At 39.8% G+C, this 20,063-nt stretch overlaps 1 protein-coding gene across 5 annotated transcripts in view; it reads right to left on the bottom strand.

Annotated features, from left to right (window-relative positions):
* RPS6KC1 (ribosomal protein S6 kinase C1) overlaps nt 1-20,063 on the bottom strand; it is a 113,760-nt gene that overhangs the window by 55,019 nt on the left and 38,678 nt on the right. For 4 of the 5 annotated variants that reach the window (XM_030557518.1, XM_030557517.1, XM_030557519.1 and 1 more), the window contains 2 exons: nt 11,756-11,877; nt 8,178-8,270 (listed from right to left, as the gene is read on the bottom strand). In XM_030557518.1, coding sequence (XP_030413378.1) covers nt 8,178-8,270; nt 11,756-11,877 — 215 coding nt within the window. Of the gene's footprint in view, nt 1-8,177; nt 8,271-11,755; nt 11,878-12,348; nt 12,410-20,063 lie in introns of those variants that run through there. The other variant, XM_030557521.1, reaches the window with a different exon arrangement.

Raw genomic sequence — 20,063 nt, 5'->3', positions numbered from 1 at the left:
GCGCTGCCCCAATGAACAACAACAACAACAAAAAAACCAGCACCGCCCTGCCCCAACGTGCCGCCCCAAGCACGTGCTTGGTCGGCTGGTGCCTGGAGCCGGCCCTGACCCCAAGACAATATGTCAGAGCAGGGAGGTAACATTCTCCGTCTGTACAATTGTTGTGTAACTGCAAGTGCAGTCAATTCTGGGCACCATATTACCAGAAAGTTACTGACTAATCTGAGGGAGTTCAGAGAAGAGCAACATAAGTGATAAGGGAGCTATAGGGACTGAAGTATGATTAAAGATTTCAAAAAAGTGTGTGTGCGCGCGCACGCACGCACGCGGGTATGTATGTATAATTTGGCTAAGCGAAAACATTAAATGTGTTAAGTGCGTAAACTCCAAGGAGTGAGATTATTTTCTTTAGTTTAATAAAACTGGATAGAGCTAGGAATAATAGAATGGAACTATGGAAAACAAAGGCTGAATATCAAGAGAAGAGATTCTTCTTAACTGTGAGATATGTTAGGTAAAACAGTTTCCTTAGGAAAGAGGAGGAAGCCTCAAATCTTGGGACATAAAACTAGACTAGATATTAAAATGTACTTTAGGGAACAATTCTGTACTGACAGGGAAATGGATTGAGTGATCCAAATACTTTTCCATCTTTAACTTCTGTGAGTACTACAGTAGATTTGAAATTGCTATAAAACAAGGTAGTTAAGACACTCCGATTACAAAAAACTACTCTTCAAACAAGTTTTCTTATTTACATTACTAATAGCTAGATAAATTAAATTGTAAATATTTAATCTGTTTTTTAAAGACTATGACATTTATTTATTTGTTTCCACTGTGTTATGCTTGGGCAATGAAAATAAGACTAATTGATTTAATTTTTGTTTACAGTTAGTTTCAGACTTGTTTCTCTTTCCGGTTCTTGTCATTATCATAATGCCACAATAGAGAGAATATGTGATTTGAAATAGTTATGCAATTGTTGTAGCTACATTTTCTCCAAGTCTTTTATGCTCACAGTTACTATACAAACCCATAACTAACGTTAGGAGAGAGGAAAATTATCAAAATTTAGCAGAATGTTTATCTGACTGCAATGTGCCAAAATATGAGCTGATATCAACATACATTCTGCAACTGCAGTACTGTTTCAACTCTATTCAAAGTAAAACTGAGGATTAAAATACACCTCTACCTCAATATAACACTGTCCTCGGGAGCCAAAAAGTCTTACCGCATTATAGGTGAAACCGCATTGTATTGAACTTGCTTTGATCCACCGGAGTGCGCAGCCCCACCCCCCCGGAGCACTGCTTTACCACATTACATCCGAATTCGTGTTATATCGGGTTGCGTTATATCGAGGTAGTGGCGTATTTAAGCTTCTAAGGGGAATTAGTAAACATGACTAAGACATAGCTACTGCTATATTAAACATTCATGTACAACAGAAGCCCATTTTTCCTACCCCTTAATTAAACTCAATTAAACTAACCATAACCTGTTGAATTCAACTAACTATGGTTCTGCAGCATATTAAAAAAAATGCATTGTGCAAGCAAGTACCACATGGGTTCTTTACATTGTGTTGTTTTGGCATTTTTTTTTTTTTGCATTTCTGCTTTTGAGGCTGACATAAGTAATAATCATATCATACTTTTTAAATAATTAATAATACTGATTTGGGTGTCATGGTGACTTGTCCCTGGAAATAGAGCATAATAATTTAGTATTGGGGATCTGATTTCTCACATACAGCATAACACTAAAAAGAAAACCAAATATTTGTAACGAAGCAAAGTTATATAGTGCAATGAGATTTTTATCAGCTCTTCAGAAAAATTACAGGAAGAGATTTACATTCATGCAAGTATCAGAGGGTAGCCGTGTTAGTCTGGATCTGTAAAAGCAGCAAAGAATCCTGTGGCACCTTATAGACTAACAGACGTTTTGGAGCATGAGCTTTCGTGGGTGAATACCCACTTCCTCAGATGCATGTAATGGAAATATCCAGGGGCAGGTATATATATGTGTGCTAGGAAGCAAGCTAGAGATAACGAGGTCAGTTCAATCAGGGAGGATGAGGCCCTGTTCTAGCAGTTGAGGTGTGAAAACCAAGAGAGGAGAAACTGGTTCTGTAATTGGCAAGCCATTCACAGTCTTTGTTCAATCCTGAGCTGATGGTGTCAAATTTGCAGATGAACTGAAGCTCAGCAGTTTCTCTTTGAAGTCTGGTCCTGAAGTTTTTTTGCTGCAGGATGGCCACCTTAAGGTCTGCTATAGTGTGGCCAGGGAGGTTGAAGTGCTCTCCTACAGGTTTTTGTATATTGCCATTCCTAATGTCTGATTTGTGTCCATTTATCCTTTTCCGTAGAGACTGTCCAGTTTGGCCGATGTACATAGCAGAGGGGCATTGCTGGCATATGATGGCGTATATTACATTGGTGGATGTGCAGGTGAATGAACCAGTGATGGTGTGGCTGATCTGGTTAGGTCCTGTGATGGTGTCGCTGGTGTAGATATGTGGGCAGAGTTGGCATCGAGGTTTGTTGCATGGATGTTGCATGGATTGTTGCACAGACAACCTGCCAACCTGAAACATATTCTCACCAGTAACTGCACACCACACCATAATAACTCTAGCTCAGGAACCAATCCATGCAACAAACCTCGATGCCAACTCTGCCCACATATCTACACCAGCGACACCATCACAGGACCTAACCAGATCAGCCACACCATCACTGGTTCATTCACCTGCACATCCACCAATGTAATATACGCCATCATATGCCAGCAATGCCCCTCTGCTATGTACATCGGTCAAACTGGACAGTCTCTACGGAAAAGGATAAATGGACACAAATCAGACATTAGGAATGGCAATATACAAAAACCTGTAGGAGAGCACTTCAACCTCCCTGGCCACACTATAGCAGACCTTAAGGTGGCCATCCTGCAGCAAAAAAACTTCAGGACCAGACTTCAAAGAGAAACTGCTGAGCTTTAGTTCATCTGCAAATTTGACACCATCAGCTCAGGATTGAACAAAGACTGTGAATGGCTTGCCAATTACAGAACCAGTTTCTCCTCTCTTGGTTTTCACACCTCAACTGCTAGAACAGGGCCTCATCCTCCCTGATTGAACTGACCTCGTTATCTCTAGCTTGCTTGCTAGCACACATATATATACCTGCCCCTGGATATTTCCATTACATGCATCTGAGGAAGTGGGTATTCACCCACGAAAGCTCATGCTCCAAAACATCTGTTAGTCTATAAGGTGCCACAGGATTCTTTGCTACATTCATGCAAGAAGCCTGTTCAAAGATTTCTCAATTAATTTTAGCAGGACACTGATGATAGTGTTTTAATTCTTAGTGTTTCAGATTATGTTACATTTATTTTAACCAAGAATCTATTGAACAATAAACCTAATTCACACAAGTCTTGGCAGATTGAGCCTGTTACTGAGATCAGAATCAGAGAAAATCCAGATAGAAGTCCACTGAAGTCTATTGTGTTTCTCCAGATTTACACCAATACCAACTGCATCAAATTTAGCTGTTTGGGGAAAGAAGTTACAAGACATGGCCTATAGCATCATAGTCCTTGCTTAACGAACTCTGCTTTTAAGGGCTACAAGATGAATCTTTAAACAGAATGAATCTAAATAACACAAGGTTGCCCACTAAAGAATAAGACATTGGGCTTGAAACAGCATTGTTAAAGCGTCTGCAGTACCATGGAAAATCAGTTTCTTCAGGGGCTGATTATAGATTCAAAGCAAAGAGTAGCTTGCTGGGGCAGAAACTCAGCATAGATTCTGCAACACAAATATTTTGAACTAAATAAGGTATGAAAGAAAAGTTTTCTACTTCAAAAAGGAGTCTGCAGGTTTAAGATGCTTTACTGCGTTCATGTAACTGATTACATTTGGTCAGGGGGTATCTATAGCTAGACACACACAAGCCCACTCTTTGGCATGATACATTAATGCTCACAGGAGTTACATTCACATATCCACAATAGATTAGAGCCCTGAACATTCAAAGGACAAGAGCCTCATTTTTCAGTAGATTAAAATACCATTAGCAAAAAAAAAAACAACTATTCACGGGAGGGCCCTTCCTGTTCCAAAAATATAAAAGTCTGTGCCGAGTATAGTAGCACACTGTTTACTTTTGAAGCAAACAGTCCAAATGAAAAAAAGATTAGAAAGCCATGGCCAAAATTTTCCAGAATTGACTAGTAGTTTTGGGTGCCCAGCATGAGACAGCTTGAAGGAGCCAGAGTTTCAGAAAATGATGAGCACCCTATTTTCTGAAAATCAGGCTCTTTCCAGACATCTCAAGTTGAGGGCACACACAAAAAAGTCACCCCAGTTCCTTTTTTAAATCTTGGCAGCATATCCAACCAAGGACTCTCTCAGTCTGAGAAAAGTTCCAAAGAAGCTGTTTTTTCCTGAGTCATCACTGGTATTGCACAGTTGCAACTCCACAACATCTAGCAACAGTAGGAGCACTACGATACAGACTGGCCAACAGCATTTTTATTGTATTAACTTTCCTCAAAACAAATCTAGATGCTAAACACCACAATGGCACAAATTCCATTAGTCCATCTCCACTGGCGCTCTCATTGTTATTAGGACCAAGGAAGTTATATCATGACTAGAACAAAGATTAGGAGATTGTCAGAAAAAGCTCTGTGTGATGCAGACCTGGTTACCCCCTGTTGTGTCCCAAATCATTATAAACTACTTTAAGGCAACTGTGCTACAGTCCTGAAAGATCAGGCTGTCACATGATTTTGCCCCATCTTCACAGACAAAACACATTATAATATGGTTTGGGCTAAATGTTGCAAATAGATGCTCCTACATGGCTGCAATTGAGACGAGACCAAAGTTTCACTAGCCTGTTGATTTGTACTTAAGCACTGCAACACACAGTATAGCGCCTGTTAAAGTACCTACTTCTCAGAAAACCCTGCCTTTGTTTCATTTTTAAGAGGACACTGCATTCTGTAGATGTAACAGTACATCACAAGCCTGATCAGGGAAGAGCAAAACTATTTAAAGAGTTCATATGAGGGAGACCAGTTAACATGGGATATCTTGCTCTGCAGCCAGAAGCCAGCTGACAAGTCACAGATATACACCACACTAGCTGCTGAAATGGATCAGGAGCGTAGCAATGGTTTGGAAAGGTACACACCACACATAAATGGTGTTTCCTGCATATGGATGTTCTCCCACACCTTGGTCTAGAGGTGGTTTTACAAGGTAAGCAGCAATGGGCACACATAGGGCTTGTCTACACTTACTGGGGGATCGACGAGCGATGCATTGGCAGTCAACTTAGCGGGTCTAGTGAAGCCCTGCTAAACTGACTGCAGATCACTCTCCCGTCTACTCCTGTACTCCAGTTGATTGAAAATTTTATATTCATACACAAGTGTTTATTATGAATGTAGTGCAAGGACTGTGTTTTTACCCTCACTGTAAATCATTGTGTACACTTATGTCTCATTTCTTCATGCATCCCCAATACGCTCATTCCAAGACTCCAATTTTGGGAGAGCTTAAACATATGCGTAAACTACTAATGTAACTAGCGACACTGAAAGCAAGCATACTCCATTGAGTACAAGTGTGCACGTAATATAGACATGTCACAAGTAAATTTATAAATATTAGATTGTCTAAAGGACCCCATAATACTTTGAAGTTTCACTCACCACAGAAAAGCAGCTACTGCTGGGCTAGTGTGCATAAATAGGTATTCAGCCAGTGCACTGCACAACAGTCAGTTTTGGTCAAGGATATGGAGGCAAACCTCTCCTCCTTCTATGGCATCCTTAATATCTTTGCAGAGCAGACAGTCTCATCTCTCACTGCTAATGCTTGGCACAGGGTATAAGGCCTTGTCTACACTACAGGGGAAATTCGATCTAAGCTACACAATTTGAGTTACGTGAACAGCGTAACTCAAATGGATGTATCTTAGACCTACTTACCGCAGGGTCCAGACTACATGATGTCGACAGGAGATGCTCTCCCGTCAACTCCCCCTAGGCCTGGTCTACACTGCGGGGGTGGGGGGGGGAGGAATCGATCTAAGATACACAACTTCACGGTGCTGGATCGAAGGCCGCAGCTCCCCTGTGGACTTTGCTTCCACCTCTCACACTGCTGGAGTTCAGCAGTCCATGGGAGAGCGATCGGGGATCGATTTTATCGCATCTACACTACATGTGATAAATCGATCCCCGTGTGTATATAAAACATAACATACTCGATGATTAAGCTCCTTTGGGGCAGGGATTGACTTTATATTTGCTCTAAAACACTAAGTACACACTTATGACACTATAATCAAATGATAAAAACAAACTGTAGCTCAGAGTAAGATTAAAACTTAGAAGAAGAGTAGAGAGCCTGGGAGCAGGTATACAAGTAGACAGACATCCGAAAACATCTTGCTCCATCTCTGAACAATAATTCAAATTTAACTCTGCCCCCTATGGCACACTAGCTGGCTATCTATACAATAAAACACTGTTAGAATGCATGCCATGGTGATGTCTCCAATATTAAATCCTTTGTTTTTTGTCACCCTAGTAACCTTGTCTCTTTGCAGAAGAAGTTCTGATTTCAGGATCTGGATAGATCAGGCTTGTACCTAGAAGCTTGCTAGACAGAAATCTAGTGATACCTGGCAGATTTAGTTAGCCCGTGGAATAAAGGAACTTGGCCCTACAAGGTGTTGAGCGTCACTTCCAAGTTACTAATCATTTCAGTATTTTGTGGTCTTTAAGACGGAAAGACATTTGAAGAGGTCTTACTCCATCTCTCTACAATATCATCATAGCCTTGCATGCCGAGGTATGGACAATCCCTAAGGCTCTAGGCTGCCTGCTCCATCTCTCCTTATGGGGGATTATGAGGTTAGGTAATTCCTGGAATCCCCCATAGTCTTAAAGATGTATCCAATGCACACAGCTGACAGCTATAATCAGCTTATCAAACTGGTCTTTCAATTGCTCCTTAATAAATATACAGAGAGAGAGAGAAACACTAAATAGATTAGATACTTGCCATCAGATGAAAGGAGATACAATGTATATGATATTATAGTGAAAAAGTCCTTGCATGTTGTGAAAACAAGGTTAAAATCTGAGTGTATATAGCCAGAGGAGAAAACATAGTAGTTATGCATGCAATTAAAACAGTATAGGCAAAAAAAAAAAATCCAAATCGCTATGTTCAGACTAACAAAAGAGAGAGGAACAAATTCAGAACTAAGAGTGTAGCAGCAATTTTTAATAATACAAGTTATAAATGGGTCATGTGACCTGAAATACAAAGCATACAAGCCAGGGATCACTCAAGAAACAATGAAAAGGCATCAGGGGAATGGAGTTGCAACAAGGAAATGAGTCATTACAAGTTGAATTAGTCATCTCATTACTGATTAATATATCATCTTAAATGTAATTGGTAAAGGGATAACTAAATCGGTGAGATCAAAACAGTGCAGCTACTTTATGCACTGTTATTCTTTCAGTCAATTAGGCTTGCAAAAGATCTGTATGGTCCATTACGGTTGACACATTACAGAGGGATATTACCCTGGGATTTTGGGAGATTTTATCTGAATGAGTCAACAATTAGTTTGACTTGTTCTAGATCTCTGCCTTGGCTGGGGATTTGAATTCAAGGTTCTAAGAGGAGAGAGAGCAAATATCTTTTTTTTTTTTGAGGGGTTCCCCCCTCCTCAAGTTTCCATATTGCACGGACTGTGGGAAAGTGCATGAATTTTTACCCTTCTGTATTTCAAATAATCATCAGTTTAATAAACTGAAAATGTATTGACGTGTCCCTATCCCAGTATTGTAACAGTGACATTATTTTCAAAAACCAGGCCCCATCCTACTGAATGCCACCAAACATGTGCCTTATCCTTTAGCTCAAATATATTTTGCATGACCTTACATGAATTGCTTAGATAAAAGCCTTTTTTCTTCTACTTTTGTTATTTTAAAGTGCAGATGCATTTGAGTCATTTTCTCCTTTTGTTTCATATCCTTAAGATCCACAGCTTCAAAGACAAAATGTCAGCATGCAGTCGATTTATGACCGAACTCTTGAAGAGACACTGAAGAATTACCTTGTCAATCACCCCAAGGACTCTGAAGGCCTTCAGTTCCTCGGCAGGGCTCCTCAGGTTCCAAGAGGGCCTTGAACTTAGTGATCCTGGAGGCTAATGGAAGATATCAAAGATTACACATCAATCACGGTAGTACTTGAAGGAAGACTGCCTGCTGTAGCAAATGCCAGACTGAAGGAAACAAAATTTATCATAAATAAGAGAGAGTGGAGATGAAAGGAGAACTTTTCTGTTCGTCCTTAAATGTAAGAAAAGTTGCAAGTAAATAAATCAAGATAACATTGAAAACAAAATTTTAAAATAGAAAAATGAAATGAATTTATATAGTTTCCAATGCTTTGCAGAGGTAAAGAAACTTCATAATAAATAGCTGAGCTCCCACTGGCAACAATAATCAGAGTCTTATAATTATTCTGGATTCACAATAGTTCAGGGCTTAAGGGATAGGAAAAAGGAAATCAGATGCTTTATAAATTATAAGAACACAAAATACAGAATGCTAAATAGTGCTCTTTTTGTTTAATGGTAAGTGCTCTCTACTCATGTCAGTCATAAACCCTGATGTAACAAGGTACACAACACAATGATCCCCAAAACAGCCTTAGCCAAAGGTAGCTATGCATTACCCACCCAGAAATAAGTCACACTGAAACAGATGAGAGTGTATGTTAACTATTCAAATAGTTAACACGTTGTTGAGTTTTTTTGTCCCCATTGTGTTTTGTGACCTATCAGGATGTAACTTACACAGTCTGTGTGTCAGGCATATGTGTTCACTGCTGTATACACACACTTGCATAATATAAGCCCTGCTATTCTCTCCCTTGCACACCAGGAATAACAGAATTTCACCTGAAAACAAAGTTTGGACTTCAATCCACGACAGAACTTGTGGTAAAAAGGGAAAACATTCTGCAATTTGTAGCACTAGTTCAACTAAAGATGACAGGCTACCTGCAGTGTCATGCTGTGCTCCAGGGATCTGGGGTGGGAGAAACCTAGCTGAGACCTCCCAGACACATCCCTTGCTCCATCCCTTTAGAACCCACCGAATGGCTTCTATGGTGTCATTGAGAAAGGAATCCAGGCCACAGACAACACACTCCTTTCTGCATCAACCTATGTGCCTATGTTAGATCGCCAGGTGCTGGCTCACTTCCATCTGCCTATCCAGCAGTTGGGGGTGGGGCAGCGGGGGAAGGGGGAACGGGTTCAAGGGCAAGCAACTTGGGACAGGGACCTGTATCTGTTTACTTGCTCCACAGATCACCATGCACACCTATGACACTTGAACAAGTCACATTTTCAAAAGGTTCTAGCCACTTTTCTGCCCTAACAACAAATAATCAGATCCTTCCCTCCAAAAAAAATTAAGTATGCAGCTTCCGCACAGAGCCACAGACACCAACCCGCTACCTACAGATAAGACAGCTTCCAATGGCTTTACAGATTAAAATATTAAACTGAAGCAAAGCTCTTTTGTAAAGTTTATCTTTTTCCCTGTGGAGGAGTGTAGTTTCCTGAACAAGAAGGAAAGGAAAGGTCCAAACCTATCACCTTCAGCAGCTACTGTTGAGGAAAACTAACTCCAGATGAACCCACCTTGCCAGATGGAAATAAAGAGCTAAAAGCAAGGAGGAGTGAAGGGAAATCTGAGGTAAACTGTGATCCAGAATAACAAGATGAACATTCCTGAAAATGAGTGAGCCTCTGAGCCTGGCCAATAACCACTGTCCAAAAAAAGCCACCCTCTTCATCCTCATCTAGACAAACTTCATGTCAAACACTATGTATGTCAACATTTGAGGGCATGTGTTACTATTCTCACCATGTTTTCTTACGATTGCTGTAGACAAGAAGATCAGCCATGTTACCTAATTCTTGACAGTGACAATCAAGGAGTCAGGTCTATTCCCCTGGTTCTCTATTTGCCCACAATGATGCCCGCCTCCTTCTTCACAGCACTTTACATGCTCCTTTAGGTGTCTCAGTTGTCCCCACATTCCCACTTCTGATCAGAACTCAGTTTCCATCTCTGTGGGCCATTGGACACTGGTTGTCCCCAATGTAACAATCTATGTAAATTAATTCCAACGATCTCAAATAAAAGCAAAAAAACTTTATTTGGCCCAAGAGTAGAAGAGACAAAAATCAAGAATGAACAATAAAGTAAAATAAATGCTTAGATACTAGCATAATAGTGCCACTAGATGGACAAAGCTTGTGCTACCAAGTAAATGGATTAAGTCAAGAACAAAATTTGCTCAGCTAAAGTGAAGTTTCTTCTAGCTAGTCAGCTTTGAATGTTATCAAGGAGAGATGCATGTTTTTCTCTTTCCTCCCCTTTTTCTTCAGATGTACTCCTTTTAGGTCTGCAAAGGAGGCATTTGTTCAATTCAGTACTAAATGATAGAGGGTGGTTCCATTGCCCTTGGGGGGTCCTTGCATAGTAATATCTGTTTCTTTCTGTTACCCAGCCACAGTGAATTTTTACTATACAAACTGTAATGGGTTCCTCATATCGTCTTCCTGCTCACTTTCCAAAAATACTGGATTTGCATTCAGTTAAGATTTTCCTCATTTCCAAGAGCATTTGGCCCAAGGAAAGACAACCAGCAGGGAGTTCACAGAACATCTCTGTTTAGTTATGACACCTCTGGGAAAAGGGTGATCCATTGCTATGTAGATGTGGATAACAGACCACAATATTAAAATTCTCTCAAGTACAATTGATATACGTATTAAGACAAACTCTCACAAAATGTTTCTCATTTAGAATGTCCCCATAAATGTATTTGTGGTCTCTTATTACAGAAACAGTTCCTCTTCAAAACAAGATTGAGGAGGCAGGGTAGGAGGGGGGGAAGGTTAAGATTTACTTTGGATTAGGGGGGCTTAATTTTATCTGATTTTCTAAAGGTTTGCTTTTTAACTGCAACAATCTCTTTAAACTGCTCTTAAGGCTGTGAAAAATAAGACAAAAGAATTTTCTGCCCTTTCTGTCCTTACTTAATATAAATGTAGACAGACACTTATGTTTACTACCTGGGAGCAGTCATTGACAATCACACAGTTTAGTGTGACTGCAGCAAAAATACAAACTAAGAACAGATGAGTCCCACAGGAACTGGATGGGGAAGAGCAAAGTAGAGATCTATTAAGAATGTCTTGAAACAGGATTTTTTTTGCACAAGCTAGCTCAGCTAAGGATATCCGCTTAAAAAGATGGAAGCTACCTCAAAAAGCAATTTAATATGGCAGAAGCTGCTGAATGCCCCAACTCAGTTTACTTTATAAACTGCGGAGTATGAAGTAAAAATATTTAAAACCCACTGATAGCACTTTTTAGAACCAGGTATCCTGCATAATATTACAAGAAGTAAACTAAATCAAGAAGAACCAAAGAATTTAAAAAAAAAAAAACAACTATAAAAAGTTACCAGAAAGGACTAATGTGTTTAGGGTACATAACAGAAGGTTATCTAATTCTAAAAATGGTTTTGAGACAACTAAAAGCCAAGAAATTCAGACAGACAATCTTACAGATTCAGTTTCAGAGAAATGAAGCTAAAGCCTACCCCAGAAACTGATCCATCTTCAGAGAAGGATTTCTGGTACAGGCTGGAAATTTTTTCAGCACGCATTAGATATTCTGCAGTCTTCCTCTTCACTGCTTCTCGACGAGTTGGACTTGACTCACCTAGATGGAGTAACAGAAAATAGTGAGGGGGTTTTTTGTTTGTTTGTTTTAAGTGTTTCCATATATTTGGGCAAAGAGATTGACTTGATTTTGCTGTCTTTGGCTCCAGCCTTATTCATGGATTCTGACAGCTAAGCCCAAAAATATTCGATTCCATATTCTCTGATTTGGGTATTCTGGCAAAGATACAGTTTAAGCCTCCTTATATACTCAAATAAATGAAAACTCTTACCTTATTTTTGCCAATTTGGTGTCAGTTTCCATGGAAACAAAATTAAGAACTGGAGGCAGCAAGTGAAATGGACTCTGTATCCATGGAAATCAGATTAGTGCATATATAGTAAAGGTTATAAATTACTACTTTAAAAAACAGAAGAGGCAAAACTTGCTTATTTCCATCCTTCTGACCTATGCTTCCATGAAAAGGGGGTCAGAAATGCCACCAATAGCCAGGTGAAAGTGACAACTCACAGATTTCAGCTGCTGGCTGCTCCCTTCCTTTTTGGCTAAGAGGCTAAAAAGTTTCAGGTGGTCACCAGCCAGGATGACAAGATGGAACCACTCCGCCTGCAGGCAAGATACAGCAGTAGCAGCCTGATGAGAATTCAAGCCCCCTCCTACCAGTTCCGAGTAACGGCTGGGCTTCTAAATAGGGCATTGTGCCTGAATCTTATTAGCAGCTTCATCTTTCATATCAACCACTGGATAATAAGGTTCTGGAAAAATTTTCCAAAATGTGACTGTTGTCTTCCACTTAGGAAAGAATAAACTAAGTGTGTCTTGTTTAAACAAATGCAGGCTACTGATGAGAGCACTGATATATATGGTCTGTAAACATGGACCCTAGCCCTAGCTCCACCCATACGTCACCCTCTCCCTCAAGCCAGCAGGAGCTCAGCTCCAGATGGAGGCCAGTAGCCCAACATTGGGGCCAATGCTGAGGCTGGCGGGGCTGGCACTAAGGGCAGCCCGGTGCTGGGGCTGGTGGGGGGTCCAGGGCAGTTCGGCACAGGCTCCGCCAGCCAAGGGAGCAGGTGCTTGGGGCTCTGGCAGAGGGGGAGTTGGGAGAGGGAGGGGCCTCGGGTAGAAGGGATGGGGCCTCATGACTAGACAGCCATGTGTGTAAAAATGCAAACAATATACTTTTTAAATTCTCAAAACTGGCTTCCAGTCCTGTTGCTTCTGTCTGTAGAAGGAAACTTTATCTTGTACAGATGTCTGCAACTTCCTTAGAGACAGTCATCAAACCCTTCAACATCCATCAATACTTGTTTCTCAGGAACAGCTAATTTGTTTATATTAGTAGTATTTGGCTTCTCTTCAGCCAGCATTTTCAGTTCACTAGAAGATTTTAAGACTAGTATAAAAGTCAAGCTACTGCTGTAATTGTTGATTATGTGTTTTTAGTGTGGATGTTTATCACTGTTTACCTATTTTTCTCCTCAATGCCTCAGTTATTTTAGAGTAGCTAACACACAAGATGGCATGTCCCTATGAGTTTTTGTCGTTCTCTCCTATTTTCATTCAACATTAATTTCACTTCATCACTCCGGATAGGAAAGAGAGTAGTAATATTTATTTTTAATAAATTTAACATTTTACATGTTAACATTTAACATTTTACCATACCAGGAAGGACTGTATTTTCAAAAAGGTGAAAACCCTTTGAATAGAAACATCTCTCTCATGGCTGACAGGAAAGCTGATCTCAATACTTACCAGTTCAGCCTTTAAACGCTTTTAACACGAGGTCTGTCTTTGAGCCAGACTAGGAGAATCAAATAAGTTTGTGGAGTTTGGTTTATTTTGTTTTTAAAATTTACATTAGTTTGATCTCCAATTTTTCAAAATCCAAGAAAGGCTATGAAAAAATACCAGCTGCCTATCAGTCCAATCACTCCTTAACATACCAAGATCATCTCGCACATCTAATATATAGCACATGTGGACCATGTAAAATAGGCTACCAAATTCAAAGAAGATTTGAATAATAAAATGTTTAAAAACCTGTGACAAAACACTTAGATTGTGATGATGAACAATCCACGAAACTAAACGCAGACTCTAGCATTTATCCCAGGTTTTCATTTTTTGTAGCTCCTCACTTAAATAAGATATTACGATAAGATGACAGACAAATTCCTATGTTCAAGATCTTTAGCAACAGTGGTGTGTACCTCACACGTCAGAGAAATGCAGAGGGGTGGCATTTGTATGTTTTATAGGAATGAACGATTGATCAAACTATCCAAAAACTATCCAAACTTTTTAAAAAATTAAGAGGGCAAAGTAATTTTTTCTAATACAAGCTTTTTATTTTAAAATGTTTCTTGGGAACATTTTATTCATATTTCCAACAGAGATCATGTGGTCACTCTTCAATATGGAGTCCTGAATCATTGATATGAGTATCTTTTATCAAGATTTACACTTCAGATATATTTTTTTAAATAGTAACAAACAAGAAGTGTTAAAGTCCTTGACTAATCTTTACAACTGATCATACAAATCCATCCTGCTTAAAACTACTATTAATTTTTCCTTTAGGTATTTTCATAGATACTAGAAGATTTGTGTTTCATCTGATCAGTATCAAAGCTCTCTCCACACCCTACCCCATTCATTGGGATTAAATCAGCCATGTCATTTTTAATGTTTAAAAACTATGCTGCGGATGCAAGATATAAAAAAGAGTGGTAATGATGATGACAGAGACCTTTGAACAAAAACCCTTTGAGATTCCCCCCCTCTCTCTTTCTCTATGCATTTGCTACAGAGCAGCTGTGCCTCACACAGATTCACATGAATGAAAATATTAAGGCGAGAAACCACCCACTTAGTTTATTTTCCATATGACTTTCCTGTAATTATTTTGTAAACTGTTCACACAACAATATATAAAAACATCTGCAAAAACAGGTAATTAATGTGTCAAGCCAAACTAATGCATTTTTATGGTGTCCATGCTTCGTCAACTGTAATTATAACTCTTTTTAAGCAAATGATGATGTGTTTGTTGCAACGTGCAAGTGGTTATTTCAGATGCTCTGTTTACTGTTACCGCAAACAGAATATAAAAACTCTACAGCTACTTTGCTGCGCATAAGCCTCCATCTAAACAAGCAGAAGCAGTCTGCTCCCTCATTTCCCAACAGCTTTGTGTATTTCCAAGTAATAAAACACATTTCTTAAAATCAAACTTGGTGTTAGATCTGCTGGCCAGGACACCTCTAACCAATTAGAGGTACTCAGTAAATACTGCCAGTAGGCAGCTATTTAGATTTTTGAGAATTATTTAACTCAGACACACTCACAAAAATAGAAATTATCAAAAATATTCAAATAATCTTGAGGGTCTGACATAGACAAAGAGCATGGATATCAAATAATATGCCCCTCCTTAGTTACCCTGTGGTCAGCTGATGAAAATGAGCTATATAGACACAAGAAGAATTTCCACAGAATAATTACAAGAGGTAGCACATGGCATACTAGGAATATTATGAAGAATATCTGGGTTCTAACATGCAGTGAATATATCTTTCAATTGTCAATTTGCCGGATGTCGATGTGATGGCTACTCAAACTCCAGCTGGTTACTTGTTTAGTGAGTAGATCCTCTTAGATACAAAAAGGAATTATGTTGAGGTGTTGGCAATGAGCTATTGAAACTGACTTTATAAAATAAACCTATATTTAAAGTTTACAGATCAGAAAACGCCCATAAGCAAACATGTGCCTTGATCAAAAAGTCCATTTGATAGCCTCAATGTGCTTCAAATACTTTCAAGAAGTACCCTGAATCGTTAGACATTTGAGTGACATGCTGCATTTCCCCCAGGATACTGTATAGCATGGACTAAGATGGAAATTCAGATTGCCAAGGTATATAGGTAAGTAGCTGGTACTAACAGAAAGAGGAAGAAAAAAAATATCACTGAAGAGGTCTGAAAGACGTTTAAAGTTAGTTGTATACAGCATTATATGGTCAACAAATGGCTTATCCCCCATATAGAAAGATGCAACCAAAAAGCTTTTAAAAAGGCACAGTAAATAAAAGGAGGGTGCCAGCAACCAAGTATTACATAAGGTCAGAAATGATCTCAATCTCTCTCTCATTCCCTTCTCTGACCAAGGCACTCTTAGCTCTCTTCTCATCAAGGGGCTGTCTAACAACCTCCAAGCCTCCACCTGTCTCATAAGTAATATATTATAGATCAGTGCTTTCTGAAGCAAACACATAGTGCCGTCATACATGCAGTAGTTTGGTTGTACCTTCATTTACCTCACAAGAAGAAAAACCCCGTCAGGGCTTGTTCTCTGCTGTTCAGTATACTTACTGCTTTACATCTTCAAGGAACTGCAGACATGTTAACTACTGTAATTAATACTCACAGCAGAGAGGAAGTATTATTTTGAAGTGGAAAAGAAAGGTGAAGCAACTTGCCTAAGGACACAGTAAATCAGTGGCAGAGTCAGGATTAGAAGTCAGAAGTTTCTAGATCCTGATCCTATATTTAGTCCAACAGACCACACAGTTTCTCTTGGCAAGTGTGAAGACAAGACCATCTCCTCTCCCTCCATTCTCCCACCCTCCCCCTTTCAAACACACACACACACACACACACTCTCTCTCTCTCTCTCTCTCTCTAGAGTGCCATGTTTGGCTGCAAAGAGCAAGAGCAAAAGGGAGAAAAAGTTAGAACTGGTTCTGAAGATTAAAATACAAGCTTCCACATGAACATTCATTTCAAAAGCTGTTCATCTCTCCCACTCAGATCCACTATCAGTGTTTCTCAAACTGGGGTTGCCGCTTATGTAGGGAAAGTCCCTGGTGGGCCAGGCCTGTTTGTTTACCTGCCCCATCCGCAGGTCCAGCTGATCGCAGCTCCCACCGGCCACGGTTCGCTGCTCTGGCCAATGGAGGCTGCTGGAAGCAGCGCGGACTGAGGGACATACTGGCCACCATTTCCAGCAGCCCCATTGGCCTGCAGCGGCGAACCGACTGCGATCGGCCAGACCTGCAGACGGGGCAGGTAAACAAACTGGCCCAGCCCACCAGGGGCTTTCCCTACAAAAGCGGCAACCCCAGTTTGAGAAACACTGCACTATCATACTTAAAATACATTGAGAACTTTTAGATCTCAAAGTGCTTTACAGAAGTGGATATGCTCCATTTATCAGATTGGAGTAATTCAACTACACAGCTGTTCAGACACTTGCCCAAAGTCACACAGCCAATCATTGGCAGATGCAGGATTAACACTCTGGCCTACCTACTGATCCATGCTTCCATCAGAGATACCCCTGCCTACTTCTAGGCCATAATTACAGTCAACTCTGATGACCATACCTGGGAAAAAAGGGCAGGCAGATTAAGGGACACATCTTAAAAAACACAGCCCTTCATGAGAATCACTAAGTGCATCCAGGAATGGGGAAAGAATCAGATTCAAAGAGAAGATGCCAACTAGGTAAAAAATTGCTGTTGCCTAACTCTGCACCTGAATCTCCTGCACAGATGCAATGCCAACTGAAGGACACAAGAAATGGTATATTTCCTTATCACTTAAGGAAATAGCTTATCAATATAACTTTGATGCAGCATATATGGCGGAGTATATCCAGTTACCTTGGATTTGGAAAAACTGTTGACTGGACAGAAAGCAGGAAAAATACACAATATACATCTTCAGAGACTCCAATAATTCCTTTAGCACAACCAAAGTTGACATCAGGATACTTTTATGATTAAAAAAAACAAAACACCAAGCAGGAAAGAACTCAACACACACACAGGTCCCTTTTATACATCATAAAACAGCAAAGGACACCACAAGTCTTTTTTTGTTTAGTTTTTTTTTTTTAAACAGCTTTGCAGGTCCCCATTAAGTTTGTTTTTTATACAGTTTCACAGTGAAGAAACTTGCCATGGGTCAGAAATTAGAACCCATTGTTTCCAATAATTCAGAAGAGAATACCAATCTTGATACAGAATTGAGCCCCCTGCACATGTTTTAAGAACGAAGACCAGGGTCTCTAGTGATGTGACTGCTAAACAAACCTACACTTCTTTCTCAAGCAGTTGGTGAGCCAGGGCAGGCTACCCCACGTAAGTAGGTTATATATGTAATACTATGTAAATCTTTGTAGTTCAAAGCAAACCTCCAATTTAAAAATAAGTCAGTCAACGTACCAGAATGAGCTTGGTCCATCTCTTGCAAGATGAGACAATAGCGTTGGAGCATCTCATTTCAGAATGTGAGACTTGTGAGCTATTTATTCTTGTGAAGGAAAGAGAGATGCACCCCACATGGATCTGATATAGAATTAAAGATCAAACTAAACAATCACCTCTTTTACCAAGAATGTAGAAGGAATCTTATAAAAAAAGAATAACCTTGTAAGTTCCTTGAGGTAGGCTCCAATCTGCATGACTGAGACCAAACAGAATCACTTCTATTCACCTCAGAGACCAACAGACACTAAAGTTAGATTTTGACATCATTGCCAGGGCCCTAGCCAGGAGAAAAGAAGGGCTTTCCCCCTCTTCCACCGCCCCCCAAATGATTCATGACAATTGATTGAGTTTCAAGTTAGAACATTCCACTGCTGTAATTTTTAGAAGGCATACTTTGCAGGTACCACAAAAGGCATGGGAGAGTAATACACAGCAGCCTCATACCACACAGAAAAATCATTTGACTGCGTTGAGCTGCATTTCCTTTTGGAAACAATAGCCCAGGTGAGATTTGGAGGAAGGGAAACATTCCATGTTTCCACCTTCCAGTCTGCACAGTGCTGCTGAGGTCTAAGATTTATACAGGCTCACTGGATAACAGATCACTTTCCTTTTTGCTAGATCATCATCTAAATCAGATGATGTCTTCTCTCTCCCCTGTCCTCAACTAACTGCAGTGAACCTTAGCACATGATGAGGATATTTCTACAGAAGGAATAAGACCAACAAGCTACCATTATCTCGTTTACTGATATTCTATCGCTTCTAGGTATCTCATACCCTTCTGTTTTTCCCTCTCATGACTACTCAAATATTTCAGACCTTATCTGGATTTAAGGACCAATCAGAAGAGGTTGGACGTTTCTTCTCTTGAAGAACATACCAGGAATTTGAAGGAGGAACTGTCTATGCAGTTCTCCCCAAACTCCAAGAATTTGGCCATTGATCGAAACAGTAAAACTTTTTTTCAGATACTAAAAGCCTGAATAAGCCATTCATAAATCACCCAATGTAACAGTAAAAATACTCTTTTCTATATATAAACAAGTTTCTCTATGTCCTTCACAGCCACCCCATATATATCCCCCAGCTGGATTTTTGGATTTTTCAAAGAATGACTCTGTTTTCCATGGAGTAATAAAGATGGAAGGAGGAGAGCCTTAAAAGACTTATTCTTCCCCACAATGAAAGGAGGTTTAGCAGCACCTTCCTCATTAGTGGGTAACCCAGCAGTTATTTTTGCTTATCCGGTTTGAGGACCTCTATTTTTATTAGTGCAAATACTTCTTACATCATACGAACGAGACTGATATTTCTTTATTAACCAAATAAACTTGTGCACGCTGTAAGTGAACATGCAATTTGTAAATCTTGACACTGCGGCCACTATTCTGTAGCCCTGAAATTTCAAGCACACTTCTGGGAAATTTGTTTCAGGAATGGGAGGAGAAGCTGAGTCATGAACAAGTCCCCCCAGATGCCACAGAGAGCTAGAATGCTTTTTAAGTTGACTGCATAATTAGTTGCTGGACATGTTGGCAGCTCTCAAGGAGGAAGCTGGTGATTTCAGCACCTGGAAGCAGCTTGGGATGGAGGATGAGCACACACGCTGGCAGTTTGTTAATGATCAGCACTGAAACAGTTAATACTGATATTTTGTCTTCTTCGGGTTTCAGAGTAACTAACTGATTGAGATAAAAGTGCAGTTCACTTTTTTGAGTTATTCTTTCTAGCTATCTGCAGACATCATCGGATAGCTACACAACCGTGAAGAATAGCATATTTTTAAGTGAAGCTTTAAAGTCTGAAGCACAAATTTGTGGCATCAAGTGGACTCTCTAGAATATAGATCCCTCATAACTTTCCAGTTTGTATATAAGGACTAACATCTGGGTTCTTTTAAGGACTCTGAGCACATCACATTTAATGCATGTTTACCTAGGCA

This window comes from Gopherus evgoodei, chromosome 3 (assembly GCF_007399415.2).
Source record: "Gopherus evgoodei ecotype Sinaloan lineage chromosome 3, rGopEvg1_v1.p, whole genome shotgun sequence".
Lineage (NCBI taxonomy): Eukaryota > Metazoa > Chordata > Testudines > Testudinidae > Gopherus > Gopherus evgoodei.
Note: the sequence above shows the minus strand (reverse complement) of the source record. Positions and strands in the feature narration are given on the sequence as shown.